This window comes from Crocuta crocuta, unplaced genomic scaffold (genome assembly GCF_008692635.1).
Source record: "Crocuta crocuta isolate KB4526 unplaced genomic scaffold, BGI_CrCroc_1.0 scaffold163, whole genome shotgun sequence".
Lineage (NCBI taxonomy): Eukaryota > Metazoa > Chordata > Mammalia > Carnivora > Hyaenidae > Crocuta > Crocuta crocuta.
The window spans coordinates 2,568,443-2,591,538 of record NW_027529533.1 but is presented as its reverse complement, the minus strand read 5'-3'; the positions used below and the strand labels follow the sequence as shown (position 1 = coordinate 2,591,538).

Below are 23,096 nucleotides of genomic sequence, written 5' to 3'. Positions count from 1 at the left end.
ATTTCTAGAGAATGCATAACATCAGGGGTACAGGACATAAAATGAAGGAACCTGGGCTTCTAGCTGGCACCCTCAGCTCATCCACAAAGTATTACCCCACAAGCGCAGCAGGAGGCAAAGCTTTTGGAACTATAAAACATACAATAGAATTGTCAGAACTACATGGAAATAACTACATCGATTGTGAAATAATTTAAGCACTTAAATTCTTATCCAACAAAGAAAATTAAAGCAAGATCTGTGAATACCATGAGCGCACACCATGCTGAGGACTAAACTCCCATTCACAACCACTCCAATATCATTTCTCCATCTATTTCTGAGTATTTATTTTTTTAAAAATCAGGTGTTTTGCCTTGCAGATATAAGTCCTTTTTAAGATATATATAAAGTTGCTGGGATAGGGAAGGTGTCCACTAAATGGTAGCTGTTATTATTAAGCTTCCTATCACCCATGCAGGCCTGGGTTGAATTATCTCTGTTCTTAAGTAGAGAGAGACTATGTCTAAGACTACCAAATTACTAAATCCTAACAGTGGAGTTTCACAAAATTTACATATTTATATGTAATTTATTTTTACATTATAATGTATATAACATATTTACTTGGAATAATATATATGTATTTTTATAAATTTATGATATAATACATATTTATAATAAAATACACATTTATAATATATTAAATATGATATTTTATTGTATAAGTGTTTCATAATGTAATTTTTATTTCTATTGATGTATAAGGAATATACAGTGTTATAGTAGTTTCAGGTGTACAGTGTCATGATTCAACAATTCTATCCATGACTCAGTGCTCATCACAGTAAGGGCACTCCTAATCCCATTTCTCTATTTCACCCATTCCCCACCCACCTCCCCTCTGGCAACCACCAGTTTGTTCTCCCTACTTAAGTCTGTTTTTTGGTCTGTCCCTTTTTTTTATTTGTTTGTTCACTTATTCTGTTTCTTAAATTCCAAATATGAGTGACATCATAAGTTATCTGTCTTTCTCTGACTGACTTATCTCACTTAGCCTTATATCTTCTAGGCCCATCCATGTTGTTGTAAATGGCAAGCTTTCATTTGTTTCTATGGCCAAGTAATATTCCAGTGTGTGTGTGTTTATGTGTGTGTATTGCATCTTCTTTATCCATTAATCTATTCATGGACACTTGAGTTGCTCCCACATCTTGCCTATTACAAATGTATAATATGTATTTTATATATCTTTATGTAATATTTAATTTATATAATAAATATAATGTTTTATATTTAATATATTTATACTTTATATATTTCTATTTTAAATATGTGACATTTATATGCTCTTTTCTAATATATCATAATATATATTTATGTTATATAATATATTTTTGAAGATGATATAGGGGCACCTGGGTGGCTCAGTCATTTGAGCATCTGACTTAGATTCAGGTCGTGATCTCACAGTTCCTGGTTCAAACCCCGCATCAGGCACAGAGCCCTGACAGCTCAGAGTCTAGAGGCTGTTTTGGATTCTGTGTCTCCCTTTCTCTCTCTGCCCCTCCCCAACTTGTGCTCTGTCTCTCTCTCTCTCAAAAATAAACATTTAAAAAGTTTGTAAATAATATAAATATGTACATATATAATTTATATGTATAGATTATTATAGATTTCTACAAATGGAACTCACTGGAAGCCAATCATTTATCCTAGTAATTCTCAAAATGCTAAAGTAGGAAAGAACTAGAAGTCCTGCTGCTCTTGGTAAAACATACAAGGGACTGAGGTAAACATGATAAAGGATCCTCAGTTTCTGAGGACTGATGGATGTGGGGGGGAGGAGGGATGGGCATGGAGGAGGACACTTGTGGGGATGAGCACTGAGTGTTATGTGGAAACTAATTTGACAATAAACTATTTGTAAAAAACAAAACAAAAAAAAAGGATCCTCAGTTTCTGCCATGTCTTCTACCTTTGTCCCCTTTTCTTTCTTTCTTTTTTTTTCTTTTTTTTTTTTTGGTAACTACTTCCCTGCCCCCCTGATGCCAACTAGCCCATCAACTACAAGGCTTATGAAAACTGTCCCCAGAAAAGACTGTTGTTATGGCTATCTGGACCTCAGAAGAATAATATCCAACTGCAAGTTTCAGTTAACATCCAAAACCACTGCCTAAGCCAAAACCACGCAGATAAATAGCTTTCCCTACCCAGTCAAAGCCCTGACCCTGCTTAATGACGGAATCACCCAGCCTGCAGATGTGCCCTGTCGCACCCCACCTGAGTAAAGGCTTTCAGCTCTATTTGAGTCACCAAATTCCTTTGCTTTTGACACCATTTACTCTATTACACAGCTTAGAAACATTTGTATTAATGGGGAGAAAATGATTATGGTATATTATAGCAGGTGTTTGCGATTTTGCAACACTACAACTGTAAGTGCCTGGGTCCACAGGAAAAATAACTCAACCGAAGCCAGATGAGCAGTTCAGTCTCCCCCCTAACAGTTACCTGCTCCTTGGTCAGTAATTTGCTGTGTGCTCAAGTGTGTCTGCAACAGTGGATGCCAATAATCTCTTCCTTTCACTTATGTGTTTCAGCCCTTGTCTTCTGTCAGAGGTAAACCACCAGTGTTCACAGAAGCACAGCTTGAGAACAGTGACTTTCAATATACCATTCCCAGCATCCTCACTGGTTACGTTTCCCAGATGAAAACATCATCCAAGATGTAGCAAAGCAATGACCATAATTAACCCAGAAGGAATACACCAGGGTAGATGTAGCCATTCCTGAGAAAACAGTACATCTGTCCTCTGCATAATGAATCCAGAGGTATTATCTATACCAGAAATATACCCTAGAGCAAGGGATTAACTGACTTTCCTGAAATGGAGGAAAGAAGGAAAACTCCTAGGCTCAGAAAAATATAAGTAGGGATTAAGAACAAGAACTAACACAAGACAAGAAGGGGAATGTATTTTATTACTAACTACACTTTTTGTTAATATACTGATAACCTTCCATGCCTGTGGTTCCTGTTTGAAAAAGGTAAATGAAGGGAAAATTCTGCATACAAAGAGCCAAATTAATGAACTCACATTTAAATGCTAATTGGGTACGGGAAAGTTACCTCCTAGTTCCTTAGTGACTCCAAGTTTGGATCTAGCTACAGCTCTAACCCTTGTTCTGAATGTCAAAACTCTGCCTGGCTTGGTGTCAGCAGCCTAATTAAAGAAGCACCAGGAGAGTAAAACCAATAACCTTTGTTAAATTACACCATTCTCCCAAAACCTTATCAATAGCAAACAGCATAGCCAAATCCCAGGGATCAATTTAGGGAAAAACACATCCCCTGGGGCTTTCAACAAGGTATAACAAGCCTCAAGGAAGTCTTCAAAGTCAAGCCAAAGTCTCCTGATGCCCTACACAGGCCAGCATCAAACTAACAGTTACTCTGCTAAGCCAGAGCAAGAATCCTGAGGCCCATCTGAGGCTCCCTCCTGCCTTCTGTGGCTTTTAGGTAGCTGGGCTCCAGGGGTACCAGGACCCTGAGAAAGGAATGCTCTTCTCCATTATTGAGAGGTAAGAGAGACTGCAGAGTTAGGTTGAGGTTTCTGTGAGCCTCTTTGCAAATAAATCATCAGTGCTCTGCTGTTCCTGAGTCCAGAGCAAAAGCCAAGTCCCAAAGTCAAGGGGAGAATAAACTGCTCTTTAACAGGAACACAGCGAACACACAAACACACACACCCTCAGTGCACCTCTGTGGGCCAGGACTTGGCTAATTAGCCAAGGATCTTTGGTCTGTCATTTATTGCTAAGGCTATGTACAGAGATCTTAAGCAACATGAAAACCAACCTCCACAGTTCTCCCTGCTAACCCACTCTCTGGCCAGGGAGAGTGCTGGGGACCTTCATAATCACAAAGAGAGGATTGACCAGCTGAGGCAAAGGCCTATCCAAAACGCAGGCATCAGTACGGAGAGGTCCTGGTACTTGGATGTAGAGATCTGTCACACACTAGGTGGGCTGAAAAATGGTACCCAATGATACCAGCCCCTTCTCCCTGGAACCTGTAAATGTCACCTTACCTGACAAAGACTGTACATGCGATTCCATTCAGGATCCTGAGATGGGAACATTATCCTGGGTTATCCAAGTGGGCTCTAGACATAATCACAAGGATTCCTGTAAGAGAAAGGCAGAGGAAGATCTGACACAGACAGAAGAGGAGAAGATACTGTGACCACACAAGTGGAAATCAGTGACACAGCCACAAACCAAGGAACACTGGCCACCACCAGAAGCTGGAAGAGAGAGCCTCTGAGGGGGTTGCAGCCCCACCAACACCCAGATTTCAGCCAAGTGATGCTGATTTCAGACTTCAGGCTTCTGGAACTGACAAAGAACAGATTCATAATGTTTGAAGCCACCAAATTTATGGGAATTTGTTATAGGAACAGCATTTAATAAATACCCAAATTATCCAACAGGAGCTTTCTCAATTTAAACTTAGCTAAAGGTTATTTCAGGTTTGAAAAGTACACTTCTTGGGGTGGCTGAATCAGTTAAGCGTCTGATTCTTGATTTCGGCTCAGATCATGATCTCGTGGTGTTTGAGATCCAGCTCCGTGTCTGCGCTGACAGAGAGGAGCCTGCTTGGGATTCTCTTTCTCTGCCTGTATGCTCATGCCTGTGTGCTCTCACTCTCTCACTCTCGCTCTCCCGCTCTCTGTCTCATTCTCTCTCTCTCAAAATAAATATATAAACTTCAAAAAAAAATTTAAAGCAAAGTACACTTAATAAGCAACTACTATGTATCTACAAAAGGGAAAGACTGAGACTACATCCCTGACAAACTCTAGCCTCTCACTCACTCCTGTGCCCCCCAGGGAGTTTACATATGCATCTAGACAGACAAGACTGGCCCAGGGAATCTGCCTATAACAGGATGCAAACGTCCAACTTGTTTTTAACATGAAACCTCGCTTTGTCTTCCTCTTTGCTACACTTACAGAGAGTCATTCTGCCCACTCCGGGGGATAAAGCAAGCTTTCCAAGAACGGACTACAAGCATTTCTTCCCTTATTCTATGGCCTACAGCATTTGTAAAGGCTAAGACTCTCTGCCAGGAAAAATAGACATGCCCTTTTGTGGTCCTAGAGTCTCCGCCTAGCTAGAAGAATAAGCCAGTAGCCCCACTCTGAAAGAAACTGGGGAGTCCAAGGGGTGGGGTGGCAAACATTTTGCTAGACTGGAAGAGAAGGCAGTGGATAAGGAAAAGGGTCCTTCTCCCAGGAAGGGGAGAAGAAATCAGAAGTTGCGGATGGAGGAGCATCTGGATGGCTCAGTCGGTTAAGCATCTGGATGGCTCAGTCGGTCTGATTCTGGATTTCAGCTCAGGTTATGATCTCACAGTTCATGAGATTGAGCCCCATGTCAAACTCCATGCTGTCAGCGCACAGCCTGCTTCAGATTCTGTCTCTCCTTCTCTGTCTCTGCCCCTCCTCTGCTCTCGTTCACTCTCTCTTTCTCTCTCTCTCCCAAATAAATAAATTTTTAAAAAAAAGAAATTGCAGATGGAGACCAACCACCCTGCTTAGGAGTAAGTCCCCAGAGATGGCAAGACAGCATTATGAGAATGAATTGAGAACATTTCGATGATGACCCTGATAGACTTAGTCCCATGGTACCTACTCCAACCCCAGTGAGGAGAAACGGCCATGAAAAATGACTTGTTCAAACCTAGCACTCTTGACATGAGGGAGGGAGTCAGAAAAGACCAAGAACATAGGACACCACTAGGAGGGGCCTAAATGGAACTTGATTAGTACCAGGCAATGATCCCGTTGGGTGGCAAAAAAGAACATGACAGTTAGGAGCAGAACCCTCAAAAAAGAGGTAGAATTTTTACAATAAATGGCATCAAAGTCACCGTTTTGCTTCCTGGCTCCAAAATTGTAGTAATGGAGGAAGGATATGTATGAGAAACTCCTTCCTGATTATTTCAGGTTCGACATGGGAAACCTTTTGTTATGGGTTTAAATTTATCATCCCAAAAAAGATACATTGACATCTTAACCCCCAAGTACCTCTACGTGACTTTTTTTGGAGGTAGAGTATTTGCAGAGGTAGTCAAGTCAAAATGGGATTGCAGGTGGGCTGTCATCCAATAAGCCCGATGTCCTTATAAAAGAGGGGTTTGGACACAGAGACTGACATGTACAGAGGGAAGATGATGTGCACACGCACAGGGAGAATGCTGTGTGAAGACAGAAGAGTGGAGCGGCACATCTACAAGCTGAGGAATGCCAAGGATTGCTTGGCAAACCAGCAGGAACAAGGAAGAGGTAGGAAGATTCTCCCCAGGGGTCTCAGAGGGAGCACTGCCCCACCCACTCCTCGATTTCAGACTTATAGACTCCAGAACTGTGAGACAAGCAGTGTCTGGTGTTTAACCTACCCAGTCTGTTATTACAACAGACTTAAGAAACTAATGCACCTTTCTTTTCCAGATGTGTAATACATGCCAAACTTCTTCAGAATATTCATTTTAACTGCCACCCCAATGTCCAGTGATTCCCACCCCACCCAGATGCAGTCATACCCCTCTCTCAATGACTCAGGAAGGTTAATGAAAACTTGTAACACATGCTATCAAGAACTTTCAAAGTTATTTTTTTCAAACTTTCTTTTTTAATGAAAGCAAACTCAACCTGTCAATGAAGTGAAAAAGATGTTTCTCCCACATGCTTTTACTTTGATGAAATATTTATTTTAAACAACATTACATTATTGCTGTTTGACAGGCCCCCCTTCAAACCTGGCTCCAGGAGGAAATAATCGGCTCTGTATGCTCTGAAGACAATAAGCTGACAACAGCACTTGATATGACACTGTCTTTCTCCTGGGCACCTCAGAAGAAGGTGTCCCACATATTAGAAGTTTTAAATTCAGTTTCTCATAAAACACACAGACAATGCCAAAGATGAAGAACAAAAAAAAAACTTACTAAGCAAACACAAATTTTTTTCCCTGATCTTCAAAGTATTTTTAACTTCCTGCAAAATGGTTCAAAAAATAATTACATTAGGGACACCTGGTTAAGCATTTAACTCTGGCTCAGGTCATGATCTCCCAGTTGGCGTGTTTGAGCCCCACAATGGGCTTTGTGCTGTCAGGGTAGAGCCTGCTTCAGATCCTCTATCCCACTCTCTCTGCTCCTCCCCTGCTTGAGCTCTATCTCAAAAATAGATAAACATTTAAAAAAATAAATAAATGGGGCACCCGGGTGGCTCAGTTGGTTAAGCATCTGACTTTGGCCCAGGTCATGATTCACAGCTTGTGACTTCAAGCCCCACACTGGACTCTGCACTGACAGCTCAGAGCCTGAAGCCTGCTTCAGATTCTGTGTGTGTGTGTCTCTCTCTCTTCCCCTCCCCCACTCATTCTCTCTCTCTCTCTCCCTCTCTCTGTCTCTCTCAAAAATAAATAAATATTTTAAATCAATAAACAAATAAATAATTACATTAAAGAATAGTAAGTATAAAATAATCAAAAAGTAAGAATACTCCGATAGAGGGGTGCCTGGGTGGTTCAGTCAGGTTAGCATCCAATTCTTGATTTCAGTTCAGGTCATGATCCCAGGGTGGTGGGATCGAGCATTGCATCAGGCTCCACACTGAGCTTGGAGAAAAGCTCCAACATCACTCAACATCACTAATCATCAGAGAAATCAAAATCAAAACCACATTGAGATAATACCTTACACCTATCAGAATGGCTAGTATCAAAAAGACAAGAAATAAGTGTTGGTGAGGATGTGGAGAAAAGGGAACCCTCATACACTGTTCCTGGGAAGGCAAACTAGTGCAGCCACTGTGAAAAACAGTTTGGAGATTCATCAAAAATATTAAAAATAGAAATACTATACAACCCGGAAATTCCACTACTGGGTATTTACCCAAAGAAAACAAACGCTAATTTAAAGGATATATGCACCCCTATGTTTAATGCAGCATCATTTACAATAGCCAAGATATGGAAGCAACCTAAATGTCTATCAATAGGTGAATGGATAAAGATGTATAATATAAAAATTATCAAATGTGATACATATTATATTAGACATCATATATTACATGATATATGTATTTATATATTTTATGTAATGTATTATAAGATCAACATATTGACATATATATGTTACATATATACATATAATATAATACACTCACACAATGCGATATTACTACATAGAAAGGAATGAAACCTAGCCGTTAGCAAGAACATGATTGGATCTAGAGGGTATTAGGCTAAATGAAATAAGTCAGACAGAGAAAGATAAATACCATATGATTTCACTCATGTCTGGAACCTAAAAAACAAAACTAACAAACAAAAAACCAGAAACAAACTCATAAATACAGAAAACCGATGGTTGCTGAGGGAGAGGATGGGCAAAATGGGTGAAGGGGCGTGGGAGGTGCCGGCTTCTAAATATAGAATAAATCACATGGATGAAAGACACAGCACAGAGAATGCAGTCAGTGGTATTGTAATAGCATCTGTGGTGACAAAGGGTAGCTACACTTGTGACACAGCATAACATATAGAGATGTTGCATCACTATATTGTACACCTGAAACTAATGTAACATTGTGTGTCCACTATACTTCAATAAAAATATTTCCTCTCCCTGGGTGCCTGGTGGCTCAGTCAGTTAAAATGTCTGACTCTTGGGGTGCCTGGCTGGCTCCGTCGGTTAAGCGTCCGACTTCGGCTCAGGTCATGATCTCGTGGTTCGTGGGTTCGAGCCCCACATCAGGCTCTGTGCTGACAGCTAGCTCAGAGCCTGGAGCCTGTTTTGGATTCTGTGTCTCCCTCTCTCTCTGACCCTCCCCTGTTCATGCTGTCTCTCTCTCTCTCTCAGAAATCAATCAAACATAAAAAAAAAAAAAGTCTGACTCTTGATTTCGGCTCAGGTCATGATCTCATGGTTGGTGAGATCGAGCCTCACATTGGGATTCTCTCTGCCCCTCAACCCCCCAAAAATAAATAAATAAACACTTTAAAAAAACTTCCTCTCTGTGCATACAGTCAACAACTCCCTTATAGCTATAAGAAAAACAAACATCTAAGGCAATATTTTGTTAAAGTTTCCTCTTAAGAGAGCTGGTCAACCTGTCCAGCCTTCACCTAGTCGGTCCCAGCAATGAAAGGCAAGGATTAGCAGAGCAGCACACCCAGGCAGAGTGAGCTCCAGCAAAGTCAGCTTGACCTCTGTCATCACCACCTTAACCTGACACGGTCAGACAGGACAGAGGAGAGTTAAGGGTGCAGGTGTTTTAGTTTATAATCACGGACTGTGGACAGGAGCAGAGAGAAGCCAAGCTGAGGCTAAGGAGAGTAACAGCATCTCTCTCCTGCCATCCATTCACAGGCACACACAATCACTGCTGCCACCTCCCTCATCACCAAAGAACAGAGCGATACATAATAGTTGGTTTGCCCTTCGATCAGTGTCACAGTAGTGCCCCACCCCTGAAAAGAGGCAATCTTTTCCCATTTTGTTTCATTGCTGGCCATCAACTAATAGGTGAGTGCTGGGGAGCAAAGGGCAGCCCCCTCTGTATCTATTGGAAGCTGCCTACCCCATTTGCATTCCTGGCTGGGTATCATCCAAGTCACCAAATTTCTTTCTTCTTGCTCTTTGTTCCACATTCTTCTGATTTCCCCCTCATTTTCTCCCATATTGTTCCTGCACCTTGAAGAAGTGTTGGAGAAGAGAAGGAAGACTTTGAGGAAAGGATGGTGGAGAGAAGAGTAGAGGTTTACAGGGTTGAGGTTAGCCTTTTCCTGTTTTCCGATTTATGTTCCCACTGCCAGAGCCCTTACCCTAGGGCAAGTATTCCCTTACACTTGAGAATTTAATGCTTACGGGATGCAGTAGTGGAGAACAGGCAGGCTAGTGTGGACACCTAGAATTGGCCATCCAAGCCACCTTCATGGTGAGTGTGTGCCTTTTTGCTCCAGACTAGCCCACCCTCAGTCTTCCCAATGTGTTCACTGCTTCGCTAGTGAACAGGGTTCTTTTATGGTTGACACCAGATGGGTGCATGTGTTTGGGGAGAGAGAGTGTTGAGGGTAAACCGGAAAAACTGAGGCCCCCACCTAAGTCAAAAACAATGAAGTAGTGCTCATTAAGACAGCAATAACAATGAACTGGCACCCCAGAAAGAGACGGAGCAGACCCCCACTTTACATGTGAGAACATCAAGGCTTCCCCCCCAGGTCTCCAGACTTCCAGAGTGCTCATCTTTCCCTAAGCCAGATAAGTGCATAATAGTGCCATCAATCAGGGAGTCCGAGATCCTTTACAGATGGGAGTACAGTTTCCAGATCTAGTCCCTTGGAACCGCCAATACAGTGAACGAAACTGTGAGGCACTATATCACTTTGTTTATTGCTTTTATTCACAGCCCGTACTGGCATCTGTTCAGCCCAGGATTATTTAAGACCTAATGTTCGTGGTGCTGTAGTGTACAGTGAAATAAATGGGGTTTCAGCTAATTAAATGCTGGCGCAAAGCTGAGGTGTTTGAAAAAATCTCAAAATCTATCTATTACCAGCCTGTCCCAGAGCCAAGAGCTGGGGCTGTTATACAACACAATAAAAGAGACGCTGTGTAAATTTTAAATATTTTATTGAACATAAATAATTAGAATATCTAACCATTTTCTAAGGCGGAAATATCTAGCAGCTAATGTGCAGAAAAGCATTGCAGATGTTCACAAACTACAGAAATGTCAATTTGCTTTTAAGTTCCTTTTAAGCAATTTTTTTACTCCAAAGAAGTAAACATTTATAACTGTGAATAAATCGTTTGTGGTTTGGGCAAATGTTTAGGAATATTCAATAAAGCATCCATATAAATATTCAGTTATGGAGATAATTTGGTTTAAATAGATGGTACTTTCAATAAATAAACACTGTTCAACATGAATAAACATTTTAAACAACCAAGAAGCATCCAAACCCAGCTGATGTTTTATGCAAATCTGTGGAAAACATTTTATTTAGCTGTTCTTCTTATATACACCACACATTGTCAATGATTCTTTCATACTCTTTATTATCAGGCACATTTGCATGAAAGCAGCACCTTTTCTCGAAAGAATTCATCTTTTCACAGCACCACATCTTATATGATCTTTTCTTCTTTGCAGAGATGCTGTGTGTCACAGCTGGTGTGTTGTGTGGCTTTGCGGTGTCCAGGGCGAGGCGCACAACCGCAGGCACCAGACTGCCTGGATCCAAACCCTCTCTGCCATTTACAACTCTGTGACCTTGGGCACTTTAATATTGTTTAGCCTCAATATCATCATTTTTTGAAATGGAAATCATGATACCCTCTTCATAGGAAGGAGGATTAAATAAGATTATATGAGTTAAGTGCCTAGCAAACACTCTATAAACTTATCTGCTATCACCTTGTATGATTTTATATAAATGGGATATTTCTATCTGAATCATTTAAGACAGACTTTATGCTTCTATTGCTGTAGCCTGTAACTACTTTCATACAATACAGACTGATGCAACATTCTTGGAGAGGAGTTCGTCACTAGCCATCAAATTTCCTTTGATCCAGCAACTCTGTTCCTGAATTTACTTATCACTAGCTAGTCAGCAAATATATTGCTAGATGTTTATGTCGCAGGATGTTAAGACAATGCTGTTGGGAAACAAAATAAGGGAAAGATTGAAATGTCCATCAATAAATTAGTAAATTACCAAGAACCCCAACCTAAGGGACGTGTCAACAATGTAAATTTTACCTCTGTATGTTTGCTATTTTTTCTCCCCTGTGAAGAAAGAACACGTGTGCCCTTCCATATGGAGAGAGCCTCCAGTAGTATGCACTGCTGAGCCCTCTTTGACCCTTAATGCATTCAACCCACAGGACGTAGAGTAACCCAGGCACCTGGTAAACTTGGGAGAAATAACTGGCCATGCCCTGCTCAGCCACTCCCTCTTACCACAGGGGACTGGAAATCTTTTCTGCTCCTCCCCAGGGCCTCACCGAACAGTCCCCAACATGGGGAAGCCCACTCCAGATCAGCCCCCAGACTGTGACTGGGTGTGTACAGGCGCCCAGCTCTGACATCAGCATCAGGAAAACTGGGTGGTTTGCACACCATCCTCTACCTTTTGGCTTAGCCCTTAGCAAAAATAGAGGTAAAATGTCTTTGGCCAATGACTTTTGATGTTAGTCTTTTCTTTTATATTCAATTTGATCAGAATTTGGGCAATGAGAAGGATCTTTTTGAAGGTCCCCGTGAAGACCACCACATGTGCCACAGATGTAAAATTCCATGAAGATAGGAATCACATCTGTTTTTGCTGACCACAGTATCCCTAAAACAGAGTCGGGGCCCAAAAAAGAAACAAATGAATCAGTGAGTGAATCATACACATAGTGTTCTTTAAAAGTCTATCTGATATGCCTGTGTGCGATGATACAAATGTGGCTTCCTTTAGGGATAGAAGAGAAGACGGCCTTTTAAGTGTATACCTGCTGGCACTTTTTGGATTTTTCTAACCATATTTATGCATTAGTTATGTATTAGGTGAATATTTAAGTCACCCCAAAATAGTTACTACAAAAATAACAATCCTATATTTTGCTCATTAGTCTGGGGGTTGAATGTATCCAGCTAGGCAGCTCTTGTTCAGTGTCCCTTATAAAATTGCAGTCAGACTGTAGGTGGGGCCTGGGTCACCTTGAAGGTTGGTTCGCACACAAGTCTGGCTCCTAAACTGAGAAATCTTCAGCTCCATCTCCTTGGATATCTCTCTCTTTTTCTCTCTGTCACTTTCTCTCTCTCTCTGTCTCCATCTGTATCTCTCCCTTTCTCTCTCTCTCTCACACAGATGCACACACACACACACACACACATACACACCCATGCATATATATATACACACATACATATATATATACTATACAGTTGACTCTTAAACAACATGGGTTTGAACTGCATGGGTTCACTTAAACATGGATTGTTTTTTTTTTTGATAAATACATTACTGTAAATGTATTTTTTCTTCCCTGGGATCATAACATTGCTTTTCTTTAGCTTTCTTTACTGCAAGAATACAGTATATAATACATATAACATACAAAATATGTGTTAATTGACTGTTTATGTTATTGGTACGGCTTCCGGGAAACAATAGGCTATTAGCAGTTAAGTGTGGGGGGAGTTAAAAGTTACACACAGATTTTCAATAGCTCAGAGGCTGGCTCCCTTAACCCCCACGTTGTTCAAGGGTCAACTGTTTGTATATACATACGTACAGTCCATCCACGTGGTCTCTCCACATGAAGGCCTTGGAGTAGTAGCTGGACTTTTCACATAGCAACCAAAGGCTCCCAGTGTCCCAAGAGAAATTGACAGAATCATCATGGTCATACTATGTGCCTTCTGCTGTGTTCCAGTCATGGAAGCAGTCACAATATCCTGCCCAGATTCAAGGGCAGGGACACTGACTATATCTCTTAATGGAAGAAATGTCAAAAAATTAGCAAACATATTGCTGAACCACTATAAGCAGAAAAACAAAAATGTTAAAGAATTAAATCACAGGGCTGTGTTGAGTGTTCATTTGATATAGATGGTCATGAACTTTAAAAAGAACAGTAGGTAGGGTTGTATGTTTTTGTCCATTGACTCTTGGCTGCTTGGGTACAGATCCAGGAGGGAGGGTAGCTGGGTTCAACATGGATTTGCCAACCATGACATTTCTATGAAAATGTAAGTACTATGAGGGCAGGGACCTGGCCTATCTGTTTTCTGGCTCGATCTCAGAGATTGGAACTGGCCCTGATACAGAGTGGTCTCTCCGTATATCTACATATGGTCAACCTGGCTCTTTTTCACAGCTTTTGTTCAAGCCATGCTTTCTAATCAGGATGCTGCCCTACCTCTCTGGTCACCAATTTCACTATCTGACTGGGAAGATCACTTAACTACTTGGACCTTCCATCTTCACACCTATAACACGAGGATTAGATTATCTTTATGGTCTCTTTCAGGTATTAAAGATCATATCTCACCACCTTATTCTGTTCATATGATGACTTAAAACACCGATGCCAAAGTACCTCAGCTAAGATGAAGTCAGTAACACAGGTGCCCTCAAGTTTTTACCTTACCAGTGATCCGCTTAAGATGCAGCCTCTGGAAACACACTGAATCTAAAAGCAAAGCTTTCTACACTCAATAAATCCTTGTTGGATTTCAGCATGAGACCACAGAGAGAGAAGTACTGATGCTGGAGCTGTAAAGTACCTAAAAAAAGACAGATCTAGCCCATTCTCTGCCCTCTTGGGTGTTCACATCCTTTCTTAACTATAGCCCAGCCCAGTCAGATAAATATGTCTCTTTTTATCTTCACTCATATGTCAATCCCTTTCTTTCCTGAATCATTTTTGTTGCTTTTTTCTGAAACTTCCCCACTCTATCTCTGCCTTTCCAATGCTTAATGTCAGGACTATCCACAGGGTAGGTAGAATGGAGACCATGGAAGCAATGGAAGGAGTAGACACTAGAGACAAATGACACTTAGTAGGGCAGCAATATATACTGAGCACTCACTGAAGGTTGCAAGACACTCTCAAGTCATATTTACAGAATGGACAACTGCCTATGAGGTGGGTTTGAGAGCTTGCTCAGAAATGGCTAGCCTGGGTTCAAATCCCAGCTTCATCACCAACCAATATGTGTGTGACCTTGGACAAGGTTTTCCTTAACCATCCACTTCTCAGTTTCCTTCTCCAAAAAAAATGAGGATGATAGTACATCTCATAACACAGGGTTGTTGTGAGGATTAAGTGAAATAATACACATGAAATGCTTTCAACAGTAAGTTGAAAAGCATTACTATCTTTCATATAGTAAGTGTTCAATAAATATGAACTATTATCTACTATCTTCATGGTGCCTGAAATTCTACCACTAAAGATTTATTCCCTTGAATTAAAGTAGGGAATCTAGCCTTGTCACTAGTCCTATTCTATTCATATTCCCAAGTTAAGAAGTCCAGTCATACTCCTGTTTTATTCTGTGAGGAGCAGGATTCCTACGTTGGGCCCCTATAACGGTATCCTGTACCCAACTATAGCCTTGGTAATCTGCGCAATGTCCAACCTCTCTACTATCAACTCTACACCATTAGTTTCCTTCTTGTGACTAAAATCCATCCCCTGAAATCCAGACACATAAATGGAGTTCTTCCAGGTAGGAAGTAGCTATTCAATTAATATTAGTTGATGGACTGACAAGCTCCCTTCTGCAGTCTCCCTGATGCTGACCTGGAACAGTGGGCCTCCACCTGCACTCTCCACCCACACTCAGTGACTGCTTGCTCACTGCCCACTCTGAACCCTCCCATCAGCCTCCATTTGCAGATAGGTCCAAAACATCAACCAAACCATTACCTATCTTCTTGGCTAATTTAACCCGATCATCAAATCCCTGAGGGCTTCTCTCCAGAATACCTGTTCCATGATTCTGTTGCTCAAAACCTCTACCACTCCAGAGGCAGACAACAGGGGTTTACTGCACATTTATCATCCTGTGCTCAGGTTCTTCCAACCTCGAGCACCTCTGCAGTGCTCCCTGAGTGTCCCAGGGAGACTTCCCCTCATGTCTCCCCGGTGCTCTCAATCCCAAGTCCAGGCCCCCAGAATCCCCACAAAGTGCAGGAGGAGAGTCAGGACTATGACAGAAGACAGAGGGCTGCCTAGAACAAGGGTTCAGAATAAGAGGGCAGTGTAAAATTAGGCTGGAAGTGTAGGATGGGGCCAGATCAAGGAGGGTTTTGAAAGAAGTCCGACAAGTCTAAACTGGAACTGGCAGGATGAGACTGGAGCTTCAGGAGGGGACCCTGGCCCAGATACACTTATGTTGGGATGAGAAGAGTGTGGACATGAGAAGATCACTCAGCAAGGAGAGCACAGACTCTATGCAAGTCAGTGGAAAGATAAGCCTTTGGCCCACCAAAAATAGAAGAAAAGAAAAGAAAAGAAAAAAGAAAAGAAAAGAAAAGAAAAGAAAAGAAAAAAAAAAAAAAGAAAAAANTGTGCTCAGGTTCTTCCAACCTCGAGCACCTCTGCAGTGCTCCCTGAGTGTCCCAGGGAGACTTCCCCTCATGTCTCCCCGGTGCTCTCAATCCCAAGTCCAGGCCCCCAGAATCCCCACAAAGTGCAGGAGGAGAGTCAGGACTATGACAGAAGACAGAGGGCTGCCTAGAACAAGGGTTCAGAATAAGAGGGCAGTGTAAAATTAGGCTGGAAGTGTAGGATGGGGCCAGATCAAGGAGGGTTTTGAAAGAAGTCCGACAAGTCTAAACTGGAACTGGCAGGATGAGACTGGAGCTTCAGGAGGGGACCCTGGCCCAGATACACTTATGTTGGGATGAGAAGAGTGTGGACATGAGAAGATCACTCAGCAAGGAGAGCACAGACTCTATGCAAGTCAGTGGAAAGATAAGCCTTTGGCACACCAAAAATAGAAGAAAAGAAAGAAAAGAAAAGAAAAGAAAAGAAAAGAAAAGAAAAGAAAAGAAAAGAAAAGAAAAAAGAAAAGAAAGAAGGAAGGAAGGAAAGAAAGAAAGAAAGAAAGAAAGAAAGAAAGAAAGAAAAGGAAAAAAAAAAATATATATATATACACATCATACCAAACAATTTACATTATGTTTCTGAAGGTTTACAGACCCACAGAAGTATCTGGACTCTTAGGCAATCAGCACCTCAGGTAGGTGATGCATCCAAATGAGAGAAGATGCCAGGTTTTTTGTTGACTTGTTTTTTTCCATGGCTGGTGGAGAGGGATGTGAAGTCTGATTTGTTCATACAACAAGCTTGAATGAAGTGTCTAAGATGTGCTTGACCCCAGGAACTTCCAACAAGAAAAGTCAGAACTCTGCTCCCACGGAGCTTACACTGCATCGGGGAACCAGGCAAAGAACAAACACAATACACTGGTTGCTGGAGGGCACAATCTGCCCCCGGAATCAAGTGCTTGAGTTGAAATTTGAGGAAAGCTTTGAGTTTTACCTAATGGGATAGAGGGCTGGTGTTACAGAGCCCTAAATCTTCAAAAGGGAGAGCTCCATATTACACTGCCCTGGACCCAACAGCTCACATCCTCTTTGGTTATTGTCTGAGTGCTGCCTATGGGAGATGGGAGGAAAGGAATCCAGTCAAATATAATAAAGATCACACTGACAGCTGAGGGGAGGATGGGAAACAGGAAAATACTTGAGATACTACAGAAAGAAACAGTAAGGAAGTTGCATTTCTGAGCCTAAGGTCCAATCTGCTTCTCCTACTGATAAGATAGAGGAAAATAACAAAATGTGGAAATCCAGACTAGCATCCCCAGACAGGCTCCAGGTTGGGTCTACCTCTGAAGAAATAGTAAAATCACTCTGCAGGAAGCTCAAGGAGCCTGGGTCTTTGAATTGGGTTTTAACAGCAATAAAGGCCAGATTTTCTTTGGTCTGCAGTTGTGTTGGCCTCTGTGATCTCTGAATAAGTCAAGCAAGGATTATTCCTTAAGTAGGAAGTCTTTCAGGGCTGGGTTCTTTAGAGACTTGAGTGTTGTGCTTGGAGAGGTGTGTGATTGCCCAGCAGGGCATCCTAGAACTGGGAGCAGGCCTGGCAGTCGCTGGTGAGGCAGGTCACAGTGGTCAGGAATTTCCTTCTCAAAAAGAAAGCAGACGTGTCTAAACTTAGAGAAGAGAAGCAATGGGTGTGGAGAGGAGGCAATAAGTACCAAATGTCTCTAGAAAATCGAATAGACAAGACTGATGAATTCTAAGTGTAGAAGCAAGGTAAAAGGAAGAAGTCAGAATAATGTCCAGTTTTCTTCCCCCAGGGAACATGGGCTCTGATAGACGGCTCCACTGAAATGAGGAGTGGTGGGAATTCCACAGAGGTGAGGGGGGATGTGTGTTGCTGCTAGAAGGACAGAGCATGAGTTCAATTCTGCTTTGGAAGTAGTGTTTCTTGTGTACCTTTGGAATATACAACAACAATATGTTGAATATGCAAACCTAGAGTTCTGGAGAGTAGTCTAGTGTGGACTCGAAGAATGTGGAAATAACTGCACAGAAGTGGTGGCCTAAGTCATAAGCATAGATGAGGAGGCTGCCCAACAAGAAGATATAGAATAAGAAACACATGAAGGCTGAGAGGAGGATCCTAGGGAAAACCAGTTTTTAAGTACAAAACAGAGGGGATTGAGAAGGGAAGGAACAAGACAGCTAGATTAACCAGGAGAATAGTGCCAAGGAAATTAAGGGAAGAATTTCAAGAATGGAGTGATCCAAAAGGCCAAATGTCCCATAAAGTTCAAATAAAATGTCAACCAAAATGTGTCTATTGGATTTAACAACTGTGAAATCATTGGTAACCTTTTCAAGATGGGAACAGAAAGCAGATTACTGAGGGTTGAAGAGTAAATGAAGGAGAGGTGGTGTAGACCGCCCTTCATGCGCCTTGACTGTGAAGGGAAGGAGAGAGCTGGGGATGGGGAGGGGACTATCTCAAAGACTTATCTGTTTTGCGAGTGGGAAAGTTTTGAAAGTGTTTTTGTTCTGTATGGAAGGAGTCAGTGGAGAGAAAGAGAAAGCCAATGACAACAAGACATAAAGGCTGGTGTTGACACAGACAAATGTGTATAGAAGAGCAGTTACTGCCTGTCTTCTTCCTGGGAAATATTAAATAAGATTTTCCACAGAAAGTGAGGAAGCTGCTGTGGAGATGAGAGCCTGGGAAGAATGGGAGAGGGTTGGAGGAAATGTTAAAGAATCACCACACAGAGTTGTTTACACTATTGACATGGGGCACCATAAACCTATATCAACATCAGTACATGATGGAGGAGGAGCACCTCTCATGTGAAGAAGATATGATGTAGGGGGTTCCTGGATAGGTGTAGAAGATGGACATGGGACAAACAAATTAAAGATGCCAACAAGGGAGAGAATGAAGGATGAGTACAGCATAAAATGTCATCTGGAATGATAAAGAAATGAAAGAAGTAAGGGGCTGATAGACTTAAGGGAAGAATAAGGGAGAAGAGCCTAAGTGGCTTAGTCGGTTGAGCATCTGACTCTTGATCTTCAGCCCAGGTCTTGATCTCGGGGTCATGAGTTCAAGCCCTGCACTGGGCTCCACACTGGACTCAATGTTAGAGGTGAAGCCTACTTTAAGAAAGAGAGAGAGAGAAGAATAAAGGAGACTGGAGATTAGCACAAAGATGGTTAGTAGGTGGGATTTCAAATCCATATTAAAGGAAATATTAAAGGCTGGATCTTATGTTTAATAATAATGGGATATTACCAAAGCTATTTGACTGTGATTGTCCTACCTTGGGACATGAGGGAAGGAGGTAAAAGCCAACTGTGTTTATGAACTGCAAATAATACTTTTAAAAAGTAAAAGCAGGGGCACCTGTGTGGCTCAGTCAGTTAAGTGGCCGACTTCAGCTCAGGTCATGATCTCACGGTTCATGAGTTTGAGCCCTGTGTTGGGGTCTGTGCTGACAGCTCAGAGCCTGGAGCCTGCTTCAGCTTCTGTGTCTCCTTCTCTCTCTGCTCCTCCCCTGCTCTTTCTCTATCTCTCAAAAATAAATAAACATTTTTAAAAAATTATTTAAAAAAGTAAAAGCAATCTTCTAGTGATCTAATATGGGTAACTGCAGAAAATGTGCCAATTATAGGGATTTGCTATATAAAAAGCTAGAGGCAGTGAAGTTAATGGGAAATAAGGTCCTGCTTCTGGTGTGACAATCAGGAGAAGACAGATCAATGAGAAGCAAATTCCTGCCTTTGATAATAGTTGCAACTAAAATATTCTATACCAAGACTGATCAAGGACCATGGCTGCAGAAGTGTAAATCTAGCTTTTGGGGATAGCAGGTCCTATTCATAATCTCCTCAGTGATAGCCAAAGGCATGGTCCAAGAGAAGTGATCTTCTTTGCCCAGTCATGAATGTCATCCACTTAGTGACCTCACCCTCCTTTTTTCTTCCCATCTCCTACCTGTGCCTCTCACTGGCTGAACTCAGTAGGAAGCCAGATAGAAAGGCCATTGATGCAGGACACATCAGTCAGCCTTCCAGGACAAAGGTTAGGAAAAAAGAAGGTTGAATAGTGGATGAGGAGGAGGAAACAACACGTATCCCGCAGAGTGAGCAAGAATTGAGAAAAACTGTGGTAATTCCCTAAAATGTATCTTTAGCTCGAAGATACATTTTGTTTAAAGAAATACATGAGACTTAGCATACAGACTAGGACTACAGCACAAGACACAAAACAAATCCACAGGAAATTCAGTATGTAGACATGTAGCATGTAGGTTTTGCTTGACGCATAGAACATATGTGTATATGTATTTTCAAATCAAAGATAGCCCATGTTTTTAAATCAGGAGATACCACATAAAAAGATTTCTTACTTTTCTCTAAGAATTGGATCATCTAGCAACACCAGATCCATTTCCTATAGGGCAACAACCAGCTGTACCTAACTTCAGCTCCTTTAGACAGGGTATGCCTTCTCCAGTTTTCCTCAGGCTCTACCACCTTCTCTCACATGCCTAACATTGAGGTCAAGTGTCAGTTTTCACCTTGGAGGTGTCAATCAGCATCAGGCTTACAGGGGTATTTTCTCATAGTTGAAAAGCATTTTTCTATATTTATGTCTCTACCAAAGTGGGAGAAGAAAAGATAGACCAAGAAGGCAGAGTTTTTCCTGAAAAATGGAAGAGAACACTTTCCTTATGGAAGGGAAGATTATTCCTAACATGTTTTAATATGCACGCAAAGCATTTCTGTATCAAAAGAACATAAATCAAGAGGCCATTTGTCTTTTAGCCAGCCCATTTTAATCAGTTATGTTACCTGCCTGGAACTCTGTAGACACTACAGTTCAAGATCCTGGACTTGAGCCATGCAGGTGGAAAGTAGAAAAATCATCTAAATTTCGAACTTCCTAGCCATGATATTCTTTATGCTTTTTGTCATTCCCTACCACTGATTTCAAATCTCCAAAAACACCTGAATGAAGCAGCTCCCAACCATCACCTTTGTCCTGTAAGTAACTTGGAGCATCTAGATCTCAAAGGTTGTGCAGGATTGCCAGGTGTGAACATCCTCTGGTCAGGTTGAGAAATGGTACTAGAGACAAGGATGCATAACATTATGGTGGAAGATGTGGGAGTAGATGAGTTCACCTGGTTAAGGGAATGTGGAGAGAAAAATGCAAAGGGCAAGAATATAGTTATAGGAGGCACAAGTAAAAATTGCGGAGAGGCAACGCAAGTCAAGGAAATTTAACACAGGAAATTGGTTACCCAAGTGATGGAAGAGCTAAGATGCTAAATGGACAATGGGGCAGCACAGGGATTAGCAATACCAGGAAGTCTTTGATACTCTTAGGCTAATGGAACACAAGAAGGAAATGGTAATACCAGAGCCCAGAAACCAGGACTGCTGGTGGCAACCAGAACTAGGGAAGGGGCTGTCCGTGAGCTGGCACCACAGGAAAAGGGCACGGTCTACAGAAGCTGAAAATGACAGGGGCGCCTGGGTGGCTTAGTCGGTTAAGCGTCCGACTTTCGCTTAGGTCATGATCTCGCAGTTCGTGGGTTCGAGCCCCGCGTCGGGCTCTGTGCTGACTGCCAGCTCAGAGCCTGGAGCCTGTTTCAGTCTGTGACTCCCTCTCTCTCTGACCCTCCCCTGCTCACGCTGTCTCTCTCTCTCTCTCCTAGAAATAAATAAAACATTTAAAAAAAAAAAAAAAGAAGCTGAAAATGACAGAGGAGGCTGTGCCACTATAGGAGAAACCATTTGGAGTCTTCTGCTAGCTCCTCCCATTGACCAAACCTACTAAAAAAAATGTGTTTGGTACAGACAGAACAGGGAAAGAGTAGAGTATGAATCTGGGAGCAACCACAAATAACTGGGTGGAAATAAGATTTCAGAGGATTTAAAAGGAATTGAGGCATAAGAAACAGAAACAGAAAAGGGGTGCCTAGGTGGCTCAGTTGGTTAAGCATCCTACTCTTGATCTCAGCTCAGGTCACAATCTCACAGTTTGTGAGATCAAGCCTCTCATTGAACTCCGTGCTGAGCACAGAGCCTGCTTGGGATTCTCCCCTTCTCTCTCTCTGCCTCTCCCCCACTCATACGTTTTATCTCTAAATAAATAAATAAGTAAATAAACAAACATTAAAAAAAAAGAAACAGTAAATGTGCTGTCATTCCTGTCATTTTAGTGTCTCAGCATAAACTTTGTCCTGTTGGCATTCTTACAGTCCTGAGATTTTCAGGAAGTTAATTCCAAAAAGCTGACTGTTATTCCAAGCTATTTTTCTTCAAATGAAATAGCTTTTTCTCAAGTTATTTCTTCCTCCTTTTCTGCTGAAATTTATAATCTTGCTAACTTGTAATTCCTTCTCTTCCAGAATACTGATGAAGATAATAAATAATTGCATGATTCTCCCCAGTAATATCGTAAGTTCCCTCCATGCGTAATTTTTTTATACAATGTTTAATTCTTCTGCAATCAGGAATTCAGCAGCAGGATGCTGTTCTTGTTGTTACTTTGCAATTACAAAGCAGTAAAACCATTCCCTTGACAGACAGACAGCCTGTGATTTAAAATAACATCTAAGTAAAAGTGAAAGCCACTCCCTTATTGACTAGATAAGGTTTTCCATTTCAATCAAAGCTTAGGGTAAAGATACTCTGTACTCTCTAGGTTATATTCTCCTAAATCAGGTGATTACTGTTTTAATCATATGGTCAGGGAAACAAACTCTGGTTGATTTAAGACAGCAAAGCTTTATGGGGAGACAGAACAAGACTAGGATCTATAGGAAAGGAAAGGAAAGGAAAGGAAAGGAAAGGAAAGGAAAGGAAAGGAAAGGAAAGGAAAGGAAAGGAAAGGAAAGGGAAAAAAGAAAGGAAAAGAAAAGAAAAGAAAAAGGAAGAAAGAAAGAAAGAAAGAAAGAAAGAAAGAAAGAAAGAAAGAAAGA

General features: G+C 41.5%; 1 protein-coding gene across 5 annotated transcripts in view; it reads right to left on the bottom strand.

Moving 5' to 3' along the window:
• Positions 1-23,096, bottom strand: part of LOC144229229 (uncharacterized) — a 360,150-nt gene that overhangs the window by 317,379 nt on the left and 19,675 nt on the right. For all 5 annotated transcript variants that reach the window (XR_013334407.1, XR_013334406.1, XM_077761219.1 and 2 more), the window contains exon 2: positions 4,071-4,167. Coding sequence is in view for 3 of the 5 variants with exons in the window: in XM_077761219.1 (XP_077617345.1) it covers positions 4,071-4,121 (51 nt within the window). In the remaining 2 variants the exon portion in view is untranslated. The remainder of the gene's footprint in view (positions 1-4,070; positions 4,168-23,096) is intronic.